Source organism: Lampetra fluviatilis, chromosome 1 (genome assembly GCF_964198595.1).
Source record: "Lampetra fluviatilis chromosome 1, kcLamFluv1.1, whole genome shotgun sequence".
NCBI lineage: Eukaryota > Metazoa > Chordata > Hyperoartia > Petromyzontiformes > Petromyzontidae > Lampetra > Lampetra fluviatilis.
This window is the reverse complement of record NC_136275.1, coordinates 23,688,755-23,714,588: the sequence shown is the minus strand read 5'-3', so window position 1 is coordinate 23,714,588 and position 25,834 is coordinate 23,688,755. Positions and strand designations below refer to the sequence as shown.

At 44.5% G+C, this 25,834-nt stretch overlaps 1 protein-coding gene across 1 annotated transcript; it reads right to left on the bottom strand.

The window, feature by feature from the left end:
* Nucleotides 1-15,528: 15,528 nt before the first annotated feature.
* On the bottom strand, nucleotides 15,529-25,335 carry LOC144934236 (UDP-glucuronosyltransferase 1A5-like). Its single transcript, XM_078859867.1, has 5 exons — nucleotides 24,469-25,335; nucleotides 23,141-23,272; nucleotides 21,010-21,097; nucleotides 18,077-18,296; nucleotides 15,529-15,841 (listed from the first exon to the last, which is right to left on the bottom strand). The coding sequence occupies exons 1-5, from the start codon at nucleotides 25,333-25,335 to the stop codon at nucleotides 15,529-15,531; spliced, it is 1,620 nt and encodes a 539-aa protein (XP_078715993.1).
* Between the last annotated feature and the right edge of the window lie 499 nt (nucleotides 25,336-25,834).

Genomic DNA, 25,834 nt, shown 5'->3' with positions numbered 1-25,834 from the left:
CACCGCTGGCTGACGGCGTGACGATGACGGCGATGGAAACCACGCAGGAGATCTTCCACATGGCCGGACGACGGAGAGAAATGTCGGCGAGCAGCGACGCAGCCAGGACCCAAGACCCGACACACGAGCCCTGGGTCCGCTCCCCCTTATATCCCCCCAGGCGTGGCTAGGCCCCGCCTCCAGCCACTCCCTCTCGTGGAACCTTCGAGCAGGTTCCCGGAGTATCTCGGCTCGCCCCAACTGATAACTTTGCCCCAGATACACCTCCTTCTCTGATTAGTTGTTATTAAACCGTGCCCATACCCGTGATTCCCCTTCCAGGCCAGCAGGTATCACCCTGTCATTTCACATGTATCTACAGCTCAGCTACGTCTGAAATGCACATTTCATGTTTTTTTTAAGTAAACGAATAGGTAAAGATGAAAGCTAGGAGGTGCTACACTGCAATTACATTGTAAAAACCGCTTTCATATGAAATTCTAGACATGTACCAATTCGCCTCAAATTGCAATGTGATTAATTGTAACGATACAGCCTCACTATTTGATTTAAGAATTGCATCTCTATTACCATTGTAGTGCATGTAGAATCTATAATGGTTGCCGGTTGTATGTGAACAAATTATATAGAACATACTGTACGATAATGTGCTGGTTGAAGACCTCCCCACGCCATATCAGGCATGGGTGGTTTTGTTTGACCATACTTCACCACGCTAATCAGTGTGTGTGTGTTGATATCACTCGCCGCTGATGTTAGTCATGGCTGGGCGTCCAATTCAGATGAGCAGGCACAGTGCACGAATCACTTTACCACTGCTGCCCCCATACAACATTTAATCAATATCATTATCGTCTATGAAGACTTCTGAATGCCATCACCATCCCTCATAGTCACGTGACATATGCAATTCATCTAGCCCTTATATATGAGCTGATTTCATTACTCTATCTTCGTGGTGGATATCCTCTTGAGCGTGTTCCCTCCTTTGTCTGCCACTCTGTCATATTGCTCAATTACTGGCCGTCATCCATTCTAGCGATGTGTTCTGCCCAAGTCCACTTTTCTTATGAGCCAATATGATGTCACGCACATGTATTCTCTAAGCAATGTGTTCCTCTCTTTGCCTCTCACAGGGTCATTCCAAATGTTGCACCTCTTCATGCTCATTTGTGCACTTTGCAGCTTTTTTTTCCATTTTCCTTGTCAGTGTCAATGGTTCTTGGTCCATATGTAAAAGCAGGTAATAATAACATTTACGAATCAAATAATGCATGATTCAATGCATAATGAGCATAATCGCAAGCCTCTAGAATACACTGCATTGCTGACAGTAGTGGTTAGAGGTTTTTTTTGGAATCGTGTCATCTCTCCTCTTTGTGAATTTAAAAGTACAATGGAACACAAAATTACTGATGTTTATCAGTAAACTTGTATATGACAGCCCTTCTCTATGTAAAACAAACAATTTAAAACATCCACCTCTATATACTGTGCTGCCCATTCATCCATCAGTTCAAGTGCAGGACCTTTACGTCCCATGTCCTTCTATTTTTAACTGCTCCCACCCCTGTAATGATCAGGCTGTTTACAACGTGTCTGTGACATATTTAGGTTCAAGCCTTTCAATAAATCTTAGACCCCATCCATGCATGGCTTGACAAAGACTACGTGTAGTCAAGCAAAGGTTTACTCACCCTGCATCTCTTTGACGTCCAGATATGCAGTGGTAGAAAAGTATGTGGGGTCACGTGACTCGTCATGCGTAATTAACCTTGAGTCAAGCAGATAAGGAACTTCTCAAGAGGACAACATCGTGTGCTGTATGGGTTGGCGACTTGTCTGCCTTCATCCCAGTTAACGTGGTTCGGTTGACCCAACGTTCACTGGGATTGTCTGAACATGGAATGTTCTGCCTCACGGCAGGAGGTTGCCTCACGGCAGATGGGGGGGGGGCGTATGTACACAGGAATTTCCTGCCATTGATGCTAATTTTGGTCACGTGACCAGGAAGTTGCGATTTAAGATTCCCGCTCAACCACGCGGGCGTCGGCCATTACACACGTAATTCAAGATGGCGGCACACATCGCGTCCCAGTGAAGTCAGTCGTAATTGTCCATTGTGGGACCTTAAGAAGCATTGTTTGTAAGTTCGTTTATGTTCTTATAATATTGGCAATGCTGTTATAATGTTAGAATGACCGTTATAAGGATGTAAATGCCTTTATAATGCTGTTAAATTGTTATGATAAATACGAGGCCTAGTTAACAACGAAGCCTGCAACTATCCTTATTGTGAATGTTACTTGTAATTTAATGAGTCGAGTCAAACTTGTACCCAAGTAACTATATTGCGATCTGGAGAGCAAGGATGACAAAATGTATCATTCATAGTGCAGTGTTATGTGTAGTACTGTACATTTGGGGTGCAGTGTGATGATAACACGGTGTGCCTTATGTAACACAGCAGCTTATGGTCTTGTATAGCTATTCAGTGGTAATGTAGGTGCCTGCCCCCTCCAGGATCTATTGTTTAGAAATATGATATCTAAGACAATGTTATGATGCTGTGGTATTCATTCATTCATTGTGTTGGTGTTTCCGGGTTATAACAGATGTTGTATCTGTGTTTTCTCACCAGTTTTACCTCGCTAAACTCAATAAATGACGTTTGGAGTCGGACGTTCATCCTGGCTCCGAGGGTTTATTGAACGCGAGGTTAACTACTCAGCTAGCGGTGCAACGCAGCGCACAGCGAGGCCGAGACAGTAAAAAGACACTCTTCTTGAAGCTCCCAGTCAGCCTGCAGCAAGCAAGGAGCTCTCAAGCAGTCAGCCTGCAGCAAGCAAGGAGCTCTGCAACATTAAAATCGTGCTGCAAGCATCGCAGCATGGAAAGCCACAGTTCAGCATGGAGAGATGCTGAAGAAGGTGATTTAAGCAATCCAGAACCTCCCATCGTGCCTCAAGAGGACCAAGGGAGTTCAAGGCCCCAGAGAGAAGTCAGGTTGACACAACGGGCCTTGGAAAGCTATGATGCTGAGAAGCAGGACCTTGATGCCAGGATACAAAGGGCATGGGACCGGGTTGAAACAGATATATCTGAAGCTTCAAACGCCTCAGACACAGTGGCCTCAATTCAGCGGGCCATCCAGCGTGTGAAGGTGAGCAGCTCAAGCTACAAGCTGCTGGCAAATAAATACATCTCCCTCCTGATGAAGGTGAAAACAGATGAGGGCATTGAGAGAGTGCGTATGCAAGAACATTTCCTTGAACTGCTCGATGATAATGTGCACGCAGTGATACAAGAGACAATGGACCATGTGGAGGGCTAAGAGAGACACGATCTCAGCACTCTGTCTCATCCAGGTCCACCACAAGATCTGAAGCCTCAGCACACTCAAAGACATCATCTACTAGTATGGCAGCAGCTCAGGCACGCGCAGCAGCAGATGCAGCAAACGCCCGTATTGCCTACATGGCTGAAGAGGAAGCCATGCTAATTGAAAAGGCTCGCATACAAGAAGAAGCAAGCATAGCAACTGCTGCCGCACAAAGGAAAGCAGAGCTCGCAGAGCAAGAAAGTATATTAGCAACTGCTGCCGCACGGAAGAAAGCAGAGCAAGAAAAAGCAGAGCTTGAAGAGCAAGATATTACATTAGCGGCTACTGCAACACAGAAGAAAATTGAGCTGGATGCTAAGTTTAGCACCCTACAACTCAAAAAGGAAGCAGCTGCTGCAAGGGTCCAGGCAGAGGTGCTCGAAGCAGCAGCCAACCTGGATAAGGAAGAGAATTGGAGTGAGTTTGGCACTCAGATACCTGTCAAGGACCGTGATCAACTCACCAGAAAAAATATGTTGGACTTGTCTGAACAATGCATCAATGCTCCTCCACCAAACGATACTGAACAAAGGGTGGACGTTCAGGCATCGCCATCTCCACACCGAATGAACATGAATGCTGTCTACGGGAATGGTGGAAATGCATATCCTGCCCTGAGAGTTAGTCGCTGACTCAGCGTCGCGCACGAGGGGTCAGACGTGGATGCATCAGGTCAAACCCACATTCCAGACAGTCACATAAAGGGATCAAACCAACGTGATCGAAACCCTTTGGACCCACAGTCCAAAGGCATCGCAAATGACGGCATGCAAGGCAATACAGCCAATAATGCCACCTCACAAGCGCCAGTATGGACACACCCTGGATCAGCAGGACTAGGGGACTTTGCTAGGTACCTGGCTCACCGCGAACTAATCAACACAGGACTCGTTAAGTTTGATGACCACTCTGAGAACTATCGAGCCTGGAGATCTACCTTCAGGAATGCAATCCGAAATGCAGACATCTCTGCAAGTGAAGAACTCGACCTGTTGGTGAAATGGTTAGGAGATGAATCTGCAGAGTACGCAAAGAGGATCCGGTCAGCAAACATTGACGACCCCGCCTCAAGCCTACATGTGGTGTGGGAGAGGCTCGAGGAGTGCTATGGTAGCCCAGAAACTATTGAGAAGGCTCTCTTCAAGAAGTTGCAGAACTTTCCAAAAATCTCTGGTAGGGACAATAAAAGGTTACGAGAGCTTGGAGATCTTTTGATGGAGCTTGAATCAGCCTAGGCTGACCCCTACTTACCAGGTCTCATTTTCTTGAATACCTACCATGGCGTGAACCCCATCGTAGAGATATTGCCATTTGACGTGCAGGAAAAATGGAGAACAGCGGGTTCAAGATACAAGTCAGAGCATCAGGTTGCATTCCCCCCATTCTCTTTTTCTCAAAGTTTATCCGCAACCTGGCTAAGACCAGAAATGACCCGAGTTTCATGTTTGGCACCACGGGGATTTCCAGCCCAGATCTCCCAAGAATGGAAAGAGCAATGGCGAAACGAGGAACAGCGAGAGTGCCAATTTCCGTACACAAGACTGAGGTCTCTCCTGCGACATTCGCAAACTCCGTACAGACAACCACCACAAAGAAAAAGATAGAGGACCCAGAGAAGCAATGCCCATTGCATTATAAACCCCACTCCCTCCAGAAATGCCGTGAGTTCAGGAGGAAGCCAGTGGAAGAGCGGAAGAACATGCTGAAAGAATTTGGAGTGTGCTTCAAATGCTGTGCTTCTACAAACCACCTTGCAAGGAATTGCAAGGCAAATATCAAGTGCGAGGATTGTGGCAGCGACAAACACGCAACTGCTCTGCACACATTTTACTCGAAACCCAGTGGCACTAAGGCTTCCGATCCCGAAGCAGAGCACGGCGGGGAGCAAGGCGAGACCGCCGCACTCACTTCGTCAATCACAACCATATGCACAGAAGTCTGTGGAGAAGGCTTCAAAAGGAAGATCTTGCTCAAAGATATGCCTCGTCCGAGTGTATCCCAAAGGACATCCTGAAAGGGCAGTAAGGATGTACGCCATAATGGATGACAAGAGCAACAAGTCTTTGGCAAGGTCAGAGTTCTTCGATCAGCTAAGCGTAGGTGGGAATTCCTTTCCATACACGCTCAGAACATGCTCAGGACTGATGGAGACAGCGGGAAGAAGAGCGAGCAGCCTCATGGTGGAAACCATGGATAGCACCATGAAGCTAGCCCTTCCTACGGTGACAGAGTGCAACGAGATACCGGACGACAGGAGTGAGATTCCCACGCCCGAAGTTGCACGTCACCACCCACACCTGAAACCCATAGCAGAGTTCATCCCGCCATTGGATCACGCGGCACATATTTTACTTCTGCTCAGCAGGGACATGCTGAGATTCCATAAGGTTCGCGACCAACGCAATGGACCTCACGACGCTCCCTACGCCCAGAGACTCGACCTAGGATGGGTCATTGTAGGTGACGTTTGTCTCGATGGAACACACAAACCAGACCACATTAGCACATTCAGAACGGGTGTGCTCATGAATGGACGCACGTCGCTCTTCAAACCGTGCCCCAACCACTTCTCGCTGAAAGAGAAATTCGATGATAGAAGTCAAGGCTGTACCATGCAGGCCGACAAAAAAACCTCTATGCTGAAAGATGATGTTGGACATACGGTGTTCGTGACAACGAAGGACGACGATAAACCTGCTCCATCACTAGAAAATAAAGAATTCTTGAAAATAATGGACAGAGAGTTCTTCCAAGATGAGTCAAACAGTTGGGTTGCCCCTCTGCCATTTCGTAATCCCAGATGCCGGCTACCCAACAATAGATAGCAAGCCCTCTCACGGCTCAACTCATTGCGCCGCACCTTGGACAAGAAACCAGAGATGAAGAATAATTTTGTGTCCTTCATGAAAAACATATTCGACAGTGGTCACGCTGAAGCAGCCCCTCCTCTAGAAGAAGGACAGGAATGCTGGTACTTACCAATCTTTGGCGTGTATCGCCCAAAGAAGCCGGATCAGATCAGAGTGGTGTTCGATTCCAGTGCTCAATTTAAGGGCATTTCCTTGAACAACGTAATGCTCACCGGACCGGACTTGAACAACAGTCTCCTAGGGTTACTCATCTGTTTCAGAAAGGAGTCAATCGCCGTAACAGCCGACATTCAACAAATGTTCCACTGTTTCATTGTCCGAGAAGACGACAGAAATTACCTCAGGTTTCTGTGGTACCACAATAACAACGTCGATGATCGAATTATTGAATACAGAATGAAGGTGCATGTCTTCGGCAACAGCCCATCCCCAGCGGTAGCCACCTATGGACTTAGGAGGACCGCGCAGGCAGGAGAAGGGGAATTTGGGAACGACGCCAAGAGATTTGTAGAGCGAGATTTCTACGTTGACGATGCACTTAAATCAATGCCCACGGCCTCAGAAGCCATCGATCTGCTCCAAAGGACGCAAGGAATATTAGCAACTGCTAACCTGAGACTTCACAAGATAGCGTCCAGCAGTGCAGAAGTGATAAAAGCGTTTCCTTCCAACGATCGTTCAAAAGACTTGAAAGACTTGGACCTTAACGTCGACACACCACCAATCCAACGCAGCCTTGGACTGAGTTGGGATCCACTGGGATTTGTAGCGCCGGTTACCATTCAAGGCCGTTGGATACTCAGAGACCTTTGTGCTGATACACAAGACTGGGATAGCCCATTGCCAGAGGAACGGCGACAAGAATGGGAAACTTGGAGAAATTCCTTACAGGCACTTGAGCAGCTGCAGATTCCACGTTCCTACACGCCCACATCCCTTTCCGTAACCCAACGGAAGGAGTTACATGTGTTTGCAGATGCTTCTATGATGGCCGTAGCAGCCGTAGCTTACCTAAAAACCACAAGCGCAGAAGGGATCCAGCATGTTGGGTTCATATTGGGCAAAGCCAAACTGGCCCCACAACCGGACCATACCATCCCAAGGCTTGAGCTGTGTGGAGCGGTTCTTGCTACAGAGGTGGCAGAACTGATTTTAGACGAATTTGACATCAAACTGGACGCGGTCAAGTTCTACACGGACAGTAAGGTCATACTAGGCTACATAAACAACCAAACCAGAAGGTTCTACACCTACATCAGCAACCGGGTGGAACGCATCAGGAGATCGACACAGCCGGAGCAATGGAATTACGTTCCAACTGACCAGAATCCAGCAGATCTCGCAACTAGGTCCGTCCCTGCATCTCTGCTGAAGCAAACCATCTGGCTGACGGGTCCAGCGTTCCTCTTATGACGTGACGGTGGCCCATGTACTACCAAGGAGACATTTGGACTCATAGAGCCCGAGTCAGACAAGGAGATTCGTCCTCAAGTGACAACTTCCGTAACAAATGTGCGACCAAGAAGTCCACTGTGTCCACACCATTTTTAACATTTCTCGCATATCACAGACTGCTTCCATCGCCCGATTAGAGGCACCACTGGTAGCTGCAATGGATGGCATCACTGCACAGTGCCACGCACTGAAGACGAGCTTTCCAGAGCAAGGAAATCAATCTTCCGCCGTGTGCAACAGACAGCTTATTTAAGTGAGATCAAGGCCATCAACAAGGGAGAAGACCGTCCTAGGGTCAGCACCCTCGGGAAGCTAAACCCCAGAATGGACAAAGACGACTTGCTCAGGATCGGTGGTCGGCTATGGAATGCAAAATTAGATGAGAATGAACGAAACCCCCTCATAATCCCAAGCCAGAGCCCCATCGCAATCTTACTTGTGCGCCACTACCACGAGAAGGTCAAGCACCAAGGTCGGCACTTCAGAGAAGGAGCAATCCGATCTGCAGGGCTATGGATCGTTGGAGCAAATAGGTGCATCGCCAGCACAATCCACAAGTGTATCAGGTGTCGTAAGCTACGTGGAAAACAGGAAGAACAGAAAATGGCAGACCTCCCAGCTGATCAACTCAGTGTGGAACCTCCCTTCACCTCTGTAGGGATCGACGTGTTCGGACCATGGACAGTCATCTCCCGCCGCACCAGAGGAGGGCTCGCGAACAGCAAACGTTGGGCAGTGCTGTTCACCTGTATGAGTACACAAGCAGTGCACATCAAAGTCATCGAGTCCATGGACTCTTCGAGCTTTATAAATGCCCTCCGGAGATTCTTCGCCATCAGAGGGCCAGCCAAGCAACTCCGTTCTGATTGTGGGACCAATTTCATAGGAGCATGTAAAGAGCTTAAGATAAATATGGAGAATGTTGAAGATGATTCTGTCAGGAAATACCTTAGTGACCAAGGCTGCACATGGATTTTCAATCCTCCCCACTCTTTGCATATGGGTGGAGCCTGGGAACGCATGATCGGGATTGCTCGACGCATTCTCGACTCCATGCTAGGTGATGTCGGGTCCACACGGCTCTCTCACGAGGTCTTGACCACTCTCATGGCCGAGGTCTCAGCCATAATTAACTCAAGACCCCTGATCCCCGTCTCAACCGACCCGGAGTCACCATTCATCTTGACTCCTGCTACACTTCTTACCCAGAAGACAGACGTGATCACAGCACCTACTGAGGAGGCCAGCACTGCAGACCTCTACAGACGTCAATGGAGACAAGTGCAGAGCTTCGCGAACACATTCTGGCGTCGCTGGAAAAACGAGTACCTTACGACACTCCAAGTGCGCAACAAGTGGCAGTTTAACAGACCAGACATCTAAGAAGGCGACCTCGTCCTACTGAAGGACAACCAAGCCAAACGGAATGAGTGGCCAATGGGCTGCATCCTCAAGTCGATTCCAAGTGCCGATGGAAAAGTTCGAAAAGTCGAGGTTATGATTGTGAAGCAAGGTGTCGCAAGAACTTTTGTCAGGCCCATAGTCGAGACAGTACTACTTCTCTCTCGCAAAGATATGAACAAATAAGTTGAGCCGTCGAAGTTGTTATACATTTGTTTAGATAGGAAATAAATGGTGGTATCTCTTAGATATTAGACGGGGAGTGTTCTGTCTCACGGCAGAAGTTTTGCCGCACAGCAGATGGGGGGGGGGGGGGGGGCGTATGTACACAGGAATTTCCTGTTTTTGGTGCTAATTTTGGTTACGTGCCAGGAAATTACGATTTTAGATTTCCACTGAACCACGCGGGCGTCGGCCATTACACAGATAAGTCAAAATGGCGGCACACATCGCGTCTCAGTGAAGCCAGACACAGTTGTCCATCGTGGGACTTTGAGAAGCATTGTCTGTAAGTTTGTTTATATTTTTATAATATTGGCAATGCTGTTGTAATGTTGTAATGACCGTTATAGTGATGTAAATTCCTTTATGGTGCCGTTAAGTTGTTGTGGTAAATACGAGGCCTAGTTAGCAACGAAGCCTGCAACTTTCCTTATTGTGGATGTTACTTGTGATTTAGTAGGTCGAGTCAGACTTGTGCCCAGGTGGCTATGTTGCGATCCTGAGAGCAAAGATGACGAAGTATCTCATCCACAGTTTAGTGTTATGTGTAATGCTGTACATTTGGGGTGCAGTGGGATGAATACACGATGTGCCTTTATGCAACGCACCGGCTTGTGCTCTTGTGTAGTTGTTTAGTGGTAATGTAGGGGCCTGGTCCGTCCAGGATCTATTCTTATCTAAGACAATATTCTGATGCTGTGGTGTTCATTGTGTTGGTGTTCCCGGGTTATAACAGATGCTGTATCTGTGTTTTCTCACCAGTTTTACCTTGTTAAAATCAATAAATGACGATTGGAGTCTGACGTTCATCCTGGCTCCGAGGGTTTATTGAACGCAAGGTTATCTACTCGACTAGCGGTGCAACGCAGCGCACAGCGAGGCCGAGATACTGATAGTGCCGTTATCTTTGAACTGTGCGCCTTTTGGCGTCATCTGGTCGAACACCATAGGTGGGACAAAGTCATTGTTATGCAAGTCCAAGTCGAGTCGCAAGTCATCAAATTCATGACTCGAGTCTGACTCGAGTCCAAGTCACATGACTCGAGTCCACATCTCATAGGTGGGACAAAGTCATTGTTATGCAAGTCCAAGTCGAGTCGCAAGTCATCAAATTCATGACTCGAGTCTGACTCGAGTCCAAGTCACATGACTCGAGTCCACACCTCTGTCGAACACCATATGAGACTAGAATCTTAAGAAAGCTGTCTCTGGTGTGGACCAATCAGTTTCAAGGACAATGCATAAATGATCAAAGTATTGTTTTTTGTTTGCATTTGACTGCAAGTATTGTGGTTAATGTAAACATGATTCCTTGCAAAATGTGTCAGTTTTGTTGCCATAAAAAAGGGGGAAAACCCTATTAGTATAATTTGGTACTGGCAAAGGAGGTCCCATGATGTAGCTGCTCACCCCGAGCTCTCATTACTCTGATGGTGCATTGTCTTTGAACTGTGCGCCTTTTGGCGTCATCTGGTCGAACACCATATGAGACTAGGCTCTAAAGAAAGCTGTCTCTGGTTTGGACCAATCAGTTTCAAGGGCAATGCATATATTATCAGAGTATTGTTTTTTGTTTGCTTTTGACTGCAAGTATTGTGGTTAATGTAAACATGATTCCTTGCAAAAGGTGTCAGTTTTGTTGCCAGAAAAAAAGGGGAAAACCCCTATTAGTATATTTTGGTACTAGCAAAGGAGGTCCCATGAAGTGTTATTGTTATTGACGTGTTGTGTTTTTTTGTTATTTGAGCTAGAGCACCATTGCTAGCGCAGTGTCACCAAAAGAATGTATTTCAAAATCAGAATCTGTATTTATCCTGGAGAAATCCCATGAGCTATGAAGCTCTACTCTTTGGTTTTTTCGGTAAAGTCACGTAGGTATAAGATAAAATAAATCACGACGTTTCGGGCGCAACACAAGCATCCGTCATCAGGTGGGAAAGCATGGCCTGCTGCTGAGGCAGACTGTTTTAAAAGGTTTGAAATGGGTGTAGCCCAAGGGTTATAAAGAAGTGGCCAGGGCTGGTGATGTTAATGTGAGAAATTAGCATGTAACTGTAAGATAGGAGAGCGGCCTCCTCGACGAGGCCACGTGACGTTAGACGTCATCATTATTGTGAGCACAAAGACAATTGATCCTTATGGCGGTACCCCGGTGTAGCAAATAATACAAAATGGGCCGAGGCAATTAAATGTGAGAGATTAGCATGATGTTAATGTAAAACCGAAGAGTGGTGCAATCAATATCTTTTTAAACATTTGTTTTAATATGTTATGTTTCGGCTTGAGTCTAATTGTCCACGGTAAACTAACGTTGGCTGTAATTGTTCACGGTCCCTTACGTTATGCCCCACGCTGTTATTTTTAGTCAGTTACAACCACAGTATCAGAGTTAACTCTGGTGTTTGTCTCGGTCTCATCATCTCCATATATATAAAAGCCAAAGTTGTGAATATGTGTGTCTGTTCAAAATGTTTAGCCTACTTCCCGACATGCAACAAACTTGAAATTTGCCATGTGGGTACTTTCCACACTGTACACCATGCAAAAAGTATAAAAATACACTTTTTTGGGGGGGGTGGGGGGGAGCTCAATAATGCATGTATTTTTTTGCAGGGCAAGTGAGCTGTGACATCACATCTGTCATGTGACCCGCGCATGTGGAAGCGTAACGCATTGTAGTGTAGTGGTTAGCACGCTACGCTACGAACTTGGCGACCCGAGTTCGATTCAAGCTCACGGCCACCACCGGTCACGATTATTTTAACCACTACTGGGCCTCCCCGCAGGTCGACTCAGCCTCAAATGATTAAATGGAGTGCTGTGTGAACATCGCCACTGGAGATACAAAGGCGGCCGGGCGTGGTGAAGCCAGGTAGTAAAGCTAGTTAAACATTTTAATGCATAGTACTTGAACATAATTTTTGTTTTACTTTTGAGTACATTTCATAAAAGCGTGTTTTGAAAGTTTTTGTTAAAGTATATATTATTTCATTTTCTATACAGCCCAGATAATACGAAAATCGCTAACCTTAAACACCCAGTTGTTCATAAAAGTTGAAGGCAGTATAGTACTATAGTAATAGAGGCAAGTCCAGAATCGCTGAACCGGAATTGATAGCTTGAAAGCATTTAGCGCGGGGCCCTTGAAAGTGCGGGGCGCTACTACGTATGCAGCTACTTTTGCTACTAGGATAATCCGGCACTGGATGCAGTACATTATGGTAACATGGAGCCATGTCGAATCAATCGCTGGACGCCAAAAAAACGGTGTACAAAACAGGCATTTTCTGGCAATCCCCGAATGTAAACACAGGCACGGAACTACCTTTTATTCATACTGTAGATGTGTTTTTGTGATTTGTTTACCTTCCTCGTACTTGCACTACTATCATGTTTTTGTACTGTTTGTTCTGATAACGTCCTGACCCCGTGCCCCGACTGGACATCTGTGTAAAAAGAACTTTATAGCTCATCGGATTCTTCCTGCAGTATAAATATTCTGATGCTGATGTACGTCAGTCCAATGATGCCAAATTAACATCTGTAAATAATAATAATAATAAATCGCGGTACCGGCGTCTGCTTTGATCCACATTGTTCACCTGAGCCGTGGGCTGTTCGGAATGTACCACTCACTCAGCGGGTGGACGATACTAACAGTTTCGCATGGACTTATACTTTAAAACATTTTAAAAAACAAGACATGGCATTATAAAATCACTGCAACTGTTATTGTACAATGATTAACAAATTACAATTGAAATCAAAGGAATAGGGTAAATTTTTATTTGTAAAATTGTTCAATCATTGGATAGCATCACCCCTGTGGTTTACAATGGTTTCTCTCTCTGTGGGTTTTAGCTACAGGAATCGCGGATAAATTATTGTATTGAATTGTAATTATACTTTAAAATATGTTTTAAATATAAAACACTTATTTGTGTATTCTTGGGTCTTTCCGATTGTAAATTTAGTTTTGGCCAATCAGACCGGAAAGAAAGAGCGTTACTGTGACACTCGCACGAAACTACTAACTTTTATATATAGACTAGTGGGAAGTACCCGGCGTTGCCCGGGAAAAAAAGACACACACACATCGACTTACACACACACAGACATCGACCCACACACGCAAACACATGGACCCCCACACACACACACATCGACTCACACACACATACATCAACCCACACACACACACACATCGACCTACACGCACACACATATGGACTCAAAAACACACATCGATTTACACACCAATCCCTGATGATGCTAGATTTGAAGCTTTCGTGACTGCAAGGATTCATATTCTTAGGTTTTTTCGGTAAAGTCACGTAGGTAAAAAATTAAAAGTAAAATAAAAATAAAATAAAAATCATGACGTTTCGGAAGCAACACAAGCTTCCGTCTTCAGGTGGAACAGTCACAGCACGTTAGCTGTATCAAGTGAGCTCACTCCCTTTAAGAGTGTGCTCCTAATCTCAGTTCGTTACCTGTATAACATACACCTGGGAGCCAGACATCTTTCTGATTGAGAGGGGGTCAAATACTTATTTCCCTCATTAAAATGCAAATCAATTTATAACATTTTTGACATGCGTTTTTCTGGATTTTGTTTTTGTTATTTTTTCTCTCACTGTTCAAATAAACCTACCATTAAAATTATAGACTGATCATTTCTTTGTCAGTGGGCAAACGTACACAAACAGCAGGGGATCAAATACTTTTTTTTTCACTGTATACAGCTCAGCGGCCCTTACTTAGGAAAATAGTAATACATAAATCGCCTCATCAATCGGGCCATTGGTAATATGCTACCACCTGATGTTTGGTGATTTGTGAATCATTTATGTCACATGAACAATTACCAAATATATATTTTTTCCATATTTTAAGTGCTGATGTATCTGTCTGCAACCACTGAATTGATTGAACATACATTATCTCAAGTTTTTGATTACATTTCTTTAAGGAAAATCAAATCACAACATTAAATTGTAAGCAGCGAATCATCTCACATCATGTTTAAAGAACAGTATTCTCTTTAATTTTGTTTTTAAAGGCAATTCGGCAAAAGGATGGCCCGCTGCCTGAATCAAGCACACGTTGTTTGAAAAAAAGGTTGAAACAAATATCCCTGCTTAAAATGTGGGTATATAAATAAAAAATCGTGTCAAGTGGACAACTTACGCAACTCAAGCGAGATCACCATTGCCCCTTTTTAAATCCTTTATATTAAGTTCGCTTGCTTGCTTGCGCTTACGACCGTGCAAATATTTCGGTCGTTTTTTATTTAAATCCTTTACATTAAGTTAGCTTGCTTGCTTGCGCGCTTACGACCATGCAAATCTTTCGGTCGTTTTTTTACCCACTTCCCATGATCCAATCGAGCTGACATTTTCCACACAGACTCGTTGTGCGTGACAATTAATTTTAGTGAAAAATTTTTTCCTAAATTTTACACTTTTTAGGAACAAAAAATTATATATAATTACCAATTGCTTAATGGTGCCAAGCAATCATCTGACCCATAGGTGGCAGCCATCTCAAGCCAGAGGACGAGAGGACTCTAGCCACCACGCATATAAAGGATTTATAGTGAAAAACTTTGTTTTTACGGGTTAATTTTTCAGGAACATCGTGATGCTCGGTTACGTTGAAGCATTCGATTAAGCCAAGTACAATCTGTCCAGAAACATACTAGCTAATTTTCAACGGGGAAGATAACCGCGTTCTGCAATTGCTCATTACAGAGTTGGAGGCAAGGGACAGGCGAAATGAGGACTATGAAGATTATTGATCTAGTCACGTAATAGCCTAATTACTTTGTGCATTTTCTCCTAAAATTGCCACAACATCAAGTGCGTACTGCCGGTGCTATGGTTGGATCTCTGAGCCTTGAGACACCTGTCCACTTGATCACCTTGTGACGTCAAAGTTTCATAGAAAGCAATCAACAAGAGACCAATTACCCAACCCAATACAAAATAATATGACCGTACAAAACCAGTCTCAATCGCTAACATTCAAAGTGTCTCTAAAGCCATGCGTCGCCAACATCTACTTGCTAAGACCACTTGAATGAAATTAGCCAGACGTTATTAAAAAAAAACATTCAAGGGAATTACATTCGCATTCAACTTCAGTAAACAAAATCAGCATGCGTGGCTGTTTAAAAAATCGGTTTAAACATAACAATTACTTGTGTTTTTTAGAGGCTGCCATTTCTTTGCTTACAGTGGCGTTACGATGTTTGGCCCTACAGAGCCAGCGACAGCAGATCGTGATGAGCGCAGTCAACACGCTTGTCACCAGGACTATGGCTGCCAGCAGAAACGCCGCCACATCAAACCCGGCCTCCTGGTACCAGGTGAGGTGGTGAGCCGCCACTCGCAGGTGCTCCGCACCGTGCCGCATCACAAACTCCACCCAGAACACTGCCCTGTCCATGGGCTTCTGCGGCTGGTCGTGGTACAGACGCGAGAGAAGTGACGCCTTCTCCTTGTAGCTGCTAAGAAAATCAGACACGGCAAAGGCTGCACCATCATCCAATTCGCATGACTGTTAAGACCCACCAACGACTGCTATCACACCGTGACCACCACTGCAATCACTTTGGGCAAGGAGTCCCCTGGCTTAGGTTAAACTAATGGGCTATTCTAGACGCTAATTGCACGTGACGGCTTTCGTGCATGCTTTGAGTTTCTGCTAATCAATTTTAATTACATTTCGTTGACTAGTTTAAAGAAAATGATGTTTAAGAATGAACTAATGCACCTTTCATTGGCTCCTCAGAGCTCTCTCCAGCCCATTAATTTACGTCGACTGCGCTTCATCATCGTTGGAATGTGTTCGTACCCACGCCAGAAATGTCTACTCGTCAATACTGATAGGAACCACCTGGTTCCACCAGCCCACAGGGGATTATTGTGTCCGTCCGTCCGTCGTGCATCCAAAAATGGAAGGGGTGGGGCTGGGAGGAGAGGGGAGGGTGGGGAGGGGCTGGGTGGGGAGGGTGGGGAGGGGCTGGGTGGGGCTGGGTGGGGGGTGGGAGGGGTGGGGCTCGGTGGGGAGGGGCTGGTCACCCCGTGGTTCCCTTATAAAATTCAACGTTTAACCTACTCACGCCGGCTAGTGCCCGCTCTCACAGTCGGGCATATTTGCGGAATACACCACGCCGCCGTTGACCCTGACCATTGACCGAGCAACCCAACGTTCCTACCAGCTCCCTCCGCAGGAATGTGTTATATCAATTCGTGCACCACTTATATTACGGAGCACAAAGAGAGATTAATAGTACACGTCGCACGGCCTACTGACTCTCAGTATGTCGAGCGCAATGTTCATTCACAAAGAGTCGAAATGCAATGCAACGTCGCCTCAAGACGCTGCTCATATTCATCCCCCGTATCTGTAAACTTTGGCAATGTTATGGCCGTCTCTTTAATTGCTGGAATGATCGCAATGCACTCTTTTTCGTGGTGGCGAGGAGGGATGTAATTGCAGTCCCCCCTCAACAAGGGGTGTATGGGGGGGGCTGTATTCAGAGGAAGCTCCTTCGGGTATTTGTTTAGAGAGGCATCAGCTCAAGTCAGTTATTCAGCCCACCAACGATGACGTGATTTCTCACGATCCGAGGTCATGATACAATGCAAGAAGGAATAACACGAAAAAATGTGTCATTGTCTCTTCCATCCCATTGCTACAGTATTCTCACTTTTTTGTCTCCATCGGTACAGATACTTTGCCCTCTATAAGCCTGAATGTATAAATTATTGTCAATAATTAAATCAATGATTACACTCACGATCCAATGGTGTATTTCGAGCATAATAAATGATTAAATTAACGCATTACCACTTGACAGCATGCATTGTGACATTTACCCGAGACAATAAAGAAATATTCTTTGTGAATGCCATCAAAGTGCCATGTTTTATATCTTAAAACTCTCTACCATGATTTTTGGTAAACATTTATATACGATAATTGTTTTTTTACCCTTTTATCTGGCAACAAAACTGACACCTTTTTTTTTTACAAGGAGTCATGTTTGCATAGACCACAATACCTGCAGTCATAATGCAAACAAAAAACATAACTCTGATAATGTATGCACTGTCCTTGAAGTTGATTGGTCCACACCCGAGACAGCTTTTCTTAGAGCCTAGTCTCACATGGTGTTGGACCAGATGACGCCTAAAGGCGCACAACTCAAAGACAATGCACCATCAGAGTATTAGAGCTCGGGGTAAGCATTTACACCATTGGAACCTCCTTTGCCAGTAGCAAAATATGATAATTGTTTTTTTACCCTTTTATCTGGCAACTAAACTGACACCTTTTTTACATAAAATATTATCATATTTTTACTGGCAAATGAGGTTCCAATGGTGTAAACATTATATACGTCAATGAAATAAACACTAAAAGCAGTTCCATAGAAATTAGTCTTCAATCTGGATTTAAAAGTGCATTGCTCCAGTGGCTTCCTAATATTGGAAGAAAGAGCATTCCAAATGACCGCAGAAGCGCATCTGAAAGCGCGCGATGCAGTGATGGTCTTTGTTCAATGGCTCGAGCGGAAATCTTACAAAATGAAACTCATAATCAAATTGCAAAAGCCACAAAGTAAGATGGTTTGGCATGGCAGAGTGCGATGAGACTGCACGCCTTTTCTACACAAGCTCCCACCGGTGCGATATTATCAGCCAATTGCTTGAGACGCAGCGCCCCACCACCGTACCTCTTGTGGGTGGCGATTGTGGAGATGGACGAGGCGAGAGAGCCAGCGTCGAGGGAGTGAATGTTGAGCACCAGTGCTGCACCCTTGCTTTGCATGCGGGCCATGTTTTCGAACTGGTCCCCGAAGAGTGGCAGGCCGAGCATGGGGACGCCATAGCAGATGGCCTCGTAGATGCCGTGCGATCCCCCGTGCGTCACGAATACACGAGTCTTGGCGTGAGCTGCCGTCCACCGGCACCATCACAGCCAGACAGGGACACAACGCATACTCGGATGTTCTTTTGAACACTTTGTTCAATAAACTATAATTTGAAACTATAAACTGTTTTCATCAGTTTAACACGTAGGCTTTCGCGACCAATATTATTCATAATATAGGTTTTTGGGTCAGATCGCGTTATTTATAAATGTGTCGTAACCCTCCACCATCCGACACGGCCAAACAGTAAAAAATGGGTCACGTTTTTTCAAAGGACAAAATAATTCACTTCTTTAGCACACCGGTGTGTTGAAGAGATAATCAACAGCATTTTAAAATTTGAGTACGACGTTCGCTGGTAATTACAATCAGCTTCATCGGGCAAGAATGGTGAAGCTCTCCTGTTGCTCCCGGTCTTAAATAGAGCAGCAGCAGGGTGACGTCATCATTTAATTCAATCTGGAGCAATGATTCGATGTAAGGCCCACTGAGCTATATAGCCCTTTTCCAGAAGCGACCTGGCCACAAATAATAGCTCAACTAAGTGGCTTATCATATGGAAATGTATAGCAGCCAAATACTCTAAACGCATGTGTTTAATTGTAAAGTGATAAACCAGAGGAAACTCCACGCGACCACTGGGAGAACATACAAATTTCAAATATCCAAACGCAAAATATACAGGCATGAGGGTTGAGATCGAACCCACGACCTCCTGCATACCAGGCAAGGTAGTTCATATCACTGAGCGATACATAGCTTTGGAACTGGAACATAAAGTGGCTTTGGTCAAATATGAATGATTTGAGATGTTGTACAAGCATGTTTTTCTCAGTTTGTGATGGCACGTTAGCTGAATAATAATTCTCAGCCATAACCATATCTGACGTTCGGACCAGATGCCCTGAGCTATAGGCAGAGGATTAGTAACAGTCTCATGCCGTTCACATGGCCAGGGCATGACGAGTTTATACGACTGTGTATTTTACTAAGGTAGATTTTTTTGTTCGTGCAAAAAACTGCACGTAAAGCTAAATAAGAGTAATACTATTTTACCAATTCAAGAAACCCAATTCGAAACGGAAGCTAAAAAAAATGTTTACTTATATGTGGTGGGCTACAAGGATGTGTGTTTGAGAAACCGTAGTCTTGATGAAAAGCTGGAGTAACAGAGCATATTCGTAGGTTTTTTTCGGTAAAGTCACGTAGGTAAAACATCAAAATTAATGGAAATAAAATAAAATAAAACAAAAACTCACGACGTTTCGGAGGCAACACAAGTCTCCGTCATCAGGTGGGACCGTCACAGCCGAATTATGCAGCTTGATGCAGCTAATTCGGCTGTGACGGTCCCACCTGATGACGGAGACTTGTGTTGCCTCCGAAACGTCGTGAGTTTTTGTTTTATTTTATTTTATTTTCATTAATTTTGATGTTTTACCAACGTGACTTTACCGAAAAAACCTAAGAATATGATTCCTTGCAGTCACGAAAGCTTCAAATCTAGAAGTAACAGAGCAGTTGGTGCACATGCTGGGGGCTCGTGCTATCAGTTCTATGATGTCTACATGCTATGGTTTACGTTATCATGTGAGAATAACTACATGATATAATCCATGATATAACAGTGGCTAGCAAAACTTGACCACCCATGCTAGCCCAATTGGAAGACTTTAAACCCCACATTCTGATTTCTAGAGTGTAATTATCTCTTAAGAACTGAACATTTCACTTTGTTATACACTCAATGCTGCTCCACTCTGGACAGTGAGGATGAGCTAAGGGGGTGGCCAGAACCAGTTCAGATGCTACTCACCTCCGATTAGCACGGCTGGCTACGTACGGTGTGAAAGAAGTTCAACAAACATACGTACATACATACACACACCACTGATATTAGCCAGGGATGGGAATTAAACTCAGGTCATTGTGCAGTACACAAACCACCCCACGGTAAATGTTACATCTTCCACATGTTTTGTTTAGAGCACGCTTATATTAAAATATGCACAGGCATTGGAGCTGCAGAGACCTCTGAACCTTGGGGTGGCTCTGTGCCCCCTACCGTATTCTCCACAATTCATCACATGAACTGTGATTTGGATTTGTGACAACCAAGTCGCTCCTAGAGGGGTTCCACTATGTCACATTTTTCGCTGGTCCGATAATACCTTAATTAGGTTATCACACAGCGTGTGAAACAGCGATCAGGGCAAGGCTATTCAGTGTCAACATTAGGTGGGACGATAATACTGTAAAGTGAACGGATGACCTCTAACTAGTTGCTCAACTACATGTGTTGTATAATGGGACCTCCTTTGCCAATACCAAAATATGAGAATAGGGTTTCCCATTTTTTCTGCCAACAAAACAGGTGTTGAGATGTTAAAACACCAAACTTAAACCTTTTACAAGGTGTGGACCAATCAGTTTCAAAGACAATGCATATATTATCAGAGTATGTTTTTTTTGCACTCTGACCACAAGTATGATTCCTTGTAAAAGGTTTCAGTTTGGTGTTTTAACATCTCAACACCTATTTTTTTTTGCCAGAAAAAAGGGGGAAAACTATTCTCATATCTGTGTTGGACACAACTACAATTTGCTCCCTGGATTCCAGATGTCCAGAGACACTTTTAGGGCTTGCTTGAAAATGAGTTGATGCTGTTTAATAAATAAATAAAATATGCACTTTTAAAAATGCTGATTATAATTGTAGGTATTACCACACGCACCTAAGAGGTCCCTCTGTGGTAACCAGGGCATCACTTTTGTGTTGTTTGAGAGATTTTCGACGGTTGGTCCTTCATAGCGCCATATAACCTTTGGAGTAAAACACAAACGAATCAGCAGAGTTTTCACCAGCAATCAATGCTCTAGATATCGTATCACACAAGCTAATTCTATATATACTGTAATCACCTTCCATGGTACGACACAATGTAAGTAATGGGTGTGGGGAGCTGTGCCCTTGCAGTATGCTAGCCCACTGTGAAAAGTCAAAGGGCCCAACTGCATTCAATGTGCGTGTGTATTAAAATAATTGCATACTGACGAGCTTGTTTCATTACTCCAAGGGAAAGTAAAGAATATTGGTGAGAATATAGAAAAAAAACATTGATGTCTGCTGGTTATATTGACATTTTCAGTCCATATGCACTCTCTAGGCTATGCATAATCAGTTTGTTGTTCTTCCCCCGCACCTTCGATTAGCACGGTTGGCTACGTACGGTGCAAAATAAATTCAACATACATTCAACCATACAATGATGGGACATGTGGGAACACTGTGGTGTTGGATTGCTCTGCATCTTTGATCCAGATGTAATGTCAGCAAAAATACCCATGCGGGATTTGGCCAGTGGGAATTAACGTTTAACAGTCTAGCAAACAAGTAAAGTGCATGACAGTCTTTTAAGGTAAGCCAACGCCCCCAGATTTAAGTATTGTCTGATAAGGCAAGATACAAATATATAACAACTAAAAAATAATAGTTCAATTTAAAAGTTACCTAGTAACTTAGTGATGTATAAAATCCAGTGTTTAAAAGTAGGTTACAGAGTACACAGCTCATTGTAAATGATTGTCAGATTTAATTGTAAATGAGGCAATAATGCAATGTCTCGTACAATGACTGCACATATTGTCTCGGGAATTAATCACATGAGGAGCAATGCCTTGGATATCCAACAGTGCCATTGTAAAACTCACGTGGCCACAAAGTAAATCTGCAGCAGTGTGAATATTTAAATTAATGTTTCAATATCACGCGAACAAAATTGAAGCAATATGTAACTGGATTGTTTGGTCATTTGGATTAAGCTCTGTTGTCAGCGACCATGGAGAAACCTCGATTTAAAGCTTTCGTGACTGCAGGGATTCATCTTCTTGGTTCTTTCGGTAAAGTCACGTAGAAGGGAAATAATAAAATAATAATAATAAAACATAATAAAATAATTGTCACGACGTTTCGGCCACAACGCAAGCAGCCGTCCTTCACCTGAGGACGGCTGCTTGCGTTGTGGCCGAAACGTCGTGATAATTATTTTATTATGTTGTATTTTTATTATTTTATTATTTCCCTTCTACGTGACTTTACCGAAAGAACCAAGAAGACATGGAGAAACCTGTTCTCTGGGACCTTCCACAAGTATTATTATCGCGCGCAAGGCCTTACCAAGCCAAGCGACAGCTGCCACTTCATCAGCAGCGTGGAGGGCCATAAACGCATAAACCACCATCGAGTCCAGTCAGAGGGCAATCGTTGACAATGTGCGACACGGTCAGTCACTGACGACATGCACAGAGTGGGTTGTGGTCACGCTGGTCCCAGCTGTGGAGGTTGGCTGCTGAGAAAGGCCCATGACGTGGCGAGTTGATGCCAGGAAGACGAATGGTGAGGATGAGGGATGAAAAAGTGGTTCTTGATACCTTTCACTATGCAAGGAGGGTCGCTTCTTGCATTGCGAAGCCAGCTGGACGTCACTTTGATTCATATTCATTTCCTCAACTCAATGGCTGGATATAAATAAATACTAACACACTGGGTCCAATGACAATCACTCTCAGGTTGGCCCTCACATAGCAGGGCTTCGACTTTTACTTGTGTTTTGCATCAACACGTATGTATGATATGTAACTCTTAAAAGCTATATATATATTTACAGCCCATGTGAGATCCATTTATGTCACCTTCTTCCAGCAGCAATCAATTAAAACATAACTGACATAACCCTTGGTTATACCTTGTGCAATCATGTAACATGTATTTTGTCAAAGTAGAGTTGGATTCATATTTTGGAAGCCGTGGGAGAGGACCACATATTAATTCAGCCATCTGCATGTGATGCGTAATTTCCTTATTACCTTTTGTGGGATTCTGCCCAGGCCCTCTGCAAGAATGTTTGCTATTCTATAAGGAATGGCTGACACCAAGGATCCAAATGACACCACCACCACACCATGCTCCCCAGAACTCTGCACAAACTCTTCCAAATCCTGCAAAAGAAAAAAACACACACATGCATTAAATAGGCGTTTTATATTTGTCACAGTGTCTAATTATATTCTCTAGTATGTAAACATATAATAAAAACAAGTTGTCTTTTGTACTCCTGTCATTTAAATACAATTTAGCTGTCCTTAGCAAGAAATTATATATTTGTAGATTTATTTCCCCAGAAATTAAACTCTGCCAACTGTATCCCAACTTACTTCCATTATATGAATAGTATCCATATGAGCAGAGCATGTCACAAACCTAATACTTAATTGTATTATACTGAAGACAACGATGTTTTCAGTTTATCTATGTGTAGTGCTGAACTTTACGCGGACAACTTCTTCTTTTTCCGTCGTCAATTTATTTTATCAAATTCAGCACATTCCGCTACCCAGACTCCAGCGTGTTCTCTGCTCGCTCGCCGTGCTCCGCTGGCCTCGCTCGCTCTGTTCCCTCCCTCTCTCTCTCCGTCTCTTTCTCCCCCGACTCTCCTCTCTGCTTCGCCCGTCTCGGCTTCGATCGTCTTGCTCTCCCTCGGCTTTTCCGTCTCACTCCGACTGTCTCTCTCTCGTCTCCGCCTCACTCCAACCATCGCTCTCTCTCGGCTTCTCCGTCTCACTCTGACTGCCTCTCTCTTCGTTCCCATTCCACTGCTAGTATATCCTTCCTCTCGTCTCCTCTTCTTCTCCTGCTCCACCGCTACCCTATTCTACCTCTCATATCTTCTTCATCTCCCTCTCTACTGCTAACCTATTCTTCTTCTGCTCCGACCGTCTCAGTCCAGCTCCCAGCACAACTCCCCGTCTCACTCTCATGCTCCCGTATTTACTTTATTTATCCCCGTCCCTATTAATTTCCAATTAATTACCCGGCGTCCCCCCCCCCCCCCGACGCCCCGTGCCCGCGGCCCTTGCTGCCACCTGCTCCCATCCCCAGACTTACTGGCGCCACCTCGTCCCTGACAACAACAACTGGCCAATCACTGCTCTGCATCCCATAATTACCTAACGAGCCGTCTCCGTCCGGCCGTCGTGCCCCAGCAACACCTGCTTGTCCTGATACGACCCCACTGTCCACAACCCACACGTGTTTACAATTTCCCCCCTTGGCGCGCGTTAAACCACTACATGTGTGTAAGCGTGAATATAAGAGCAAATTATTCGTGCAGGTAAAGAGTGAAAGAAAAAAATACCTGTGGAAGAGGTTTAGCTTCACCAGATGTCATACCTCCGACATTCACCATGTTGGGCATAGTCGGGCGGGGATAGTCAAGGACAAAATCTGTCCGGTGCAGCCAGATGGAAGCATTGCTAAGCAGCTCCATGGCTGTGACGTCCCGGCCCAGGTGGCGCCTGGCCAGCTCATCAAAGCGTTTCAGAAGGAAGTCAATACACAGGTGATCCTGCTTTAAACCCATAAACATGTTGGTGACCCGCTCAGTGAAACTCATGTGGTCTGTGAAGCCTGACATACTTTGGGGAACGTACGATGATGGTGCTGGGCAGTGGGCAGCTTTTAAGTCGATATTGCATGGAATACCACGCATTAGAAATATTGACCGGAGCCCCAGTGCATCAGCTAAAATTGCTCCACATGGATCCATGGGGTCAGCGAGAAGAACCTCAAAGTTATAGGTTCGAAGTCGCTGCATCACAGCAACATTGCCAAGTAAGCTATCACACATTACGGCAAACTTCTTGTTGATAATCTTCAAGCTCCTAAAGGTGAATTCTGAAACGCCATCTGTTTCTTTAAATACCATTTCTCGTAAAAACGTGTCTAACATGTTATGTTTATCAACAAAGGGCACAGGGAAGGTCTCCGAGTCTAGCCCAGGCGTCTCCCCCACCATTAGATTACCTGTCGCGGGCAATGCCACGACCACTCGGTGACCACGCCGAGACAAGGCGAGGGACAGATCACGTAGGCTCATCCAGTGGCTGCCATCAGTTGGGTACACCAGCATGCCACCCACAGCACGGTCACCGTCAGATTTCTCCTGGCCCACGGCCATGTGCATGAAGACGAGGGTTTGAGCAAAGCTGAAACACCACCGCATGGCCTGGCAAAAACAATACACAATTGATCGAAATACGGTCGTGGTTTAGCTATTATCTTTTTTGTATTTTTCATTGGTTAATATTTAAGGTAGAAATTGTGATAACTCTAAAGACTAGAGATAGGATGAAGCCAAATTTGGATTAAAATTAGATTTGCTGTGGCACTTTTCTCGGAGTTGATAAATCCAAATCTGTATTCAAAATTGTATGCATTTTTGGCCAGAGATGTGCAGCCTGTAAATTGAGTGTGTTTAAGTGTAAATCTGTGGTACACTGTTACATCTAAACACGAGGCAATCACACACACACACTACATATTGGTATACTATATGGAGACACGAAACAAAAGGTTTACAAGTTAAGGAGTACAGAAAATAGTATATATACTGTTGTGTAAGTTCTTGGGAAAAATTGGTAGTGAATGTTTCTTTCATTAACAATTTACGTAATGTTTCTCAAAAAACGATTTGGAACTGGATTGCTATGTGGCAATTTTGC

Bases quoted from the DNA above. Each gene is read 5' to 3' on its own strand.
- LOC144934236 (XM_078859867.1), bottom strand. From the start codon at position 25,335: ATGCGGTGGTGTTTCAGCTTTGCTCAAACCCTCGTCTTCATGCACATG. The intron at 23,273-24,468 runs GTATTTTTTTCT...TTTCTTTTGCAG, and splicing joins AAGCTAAACCTCTTCCACAG to GATTTGGAAGAGTTTGTGCA. The intron at 21,098-23,140 runs GTAATAAGGAAA...TTTACTCCAAAG, and splicing joins TGGGCAGAATCCCACAAAAG to GTTATATGGCGCTATGAAGG.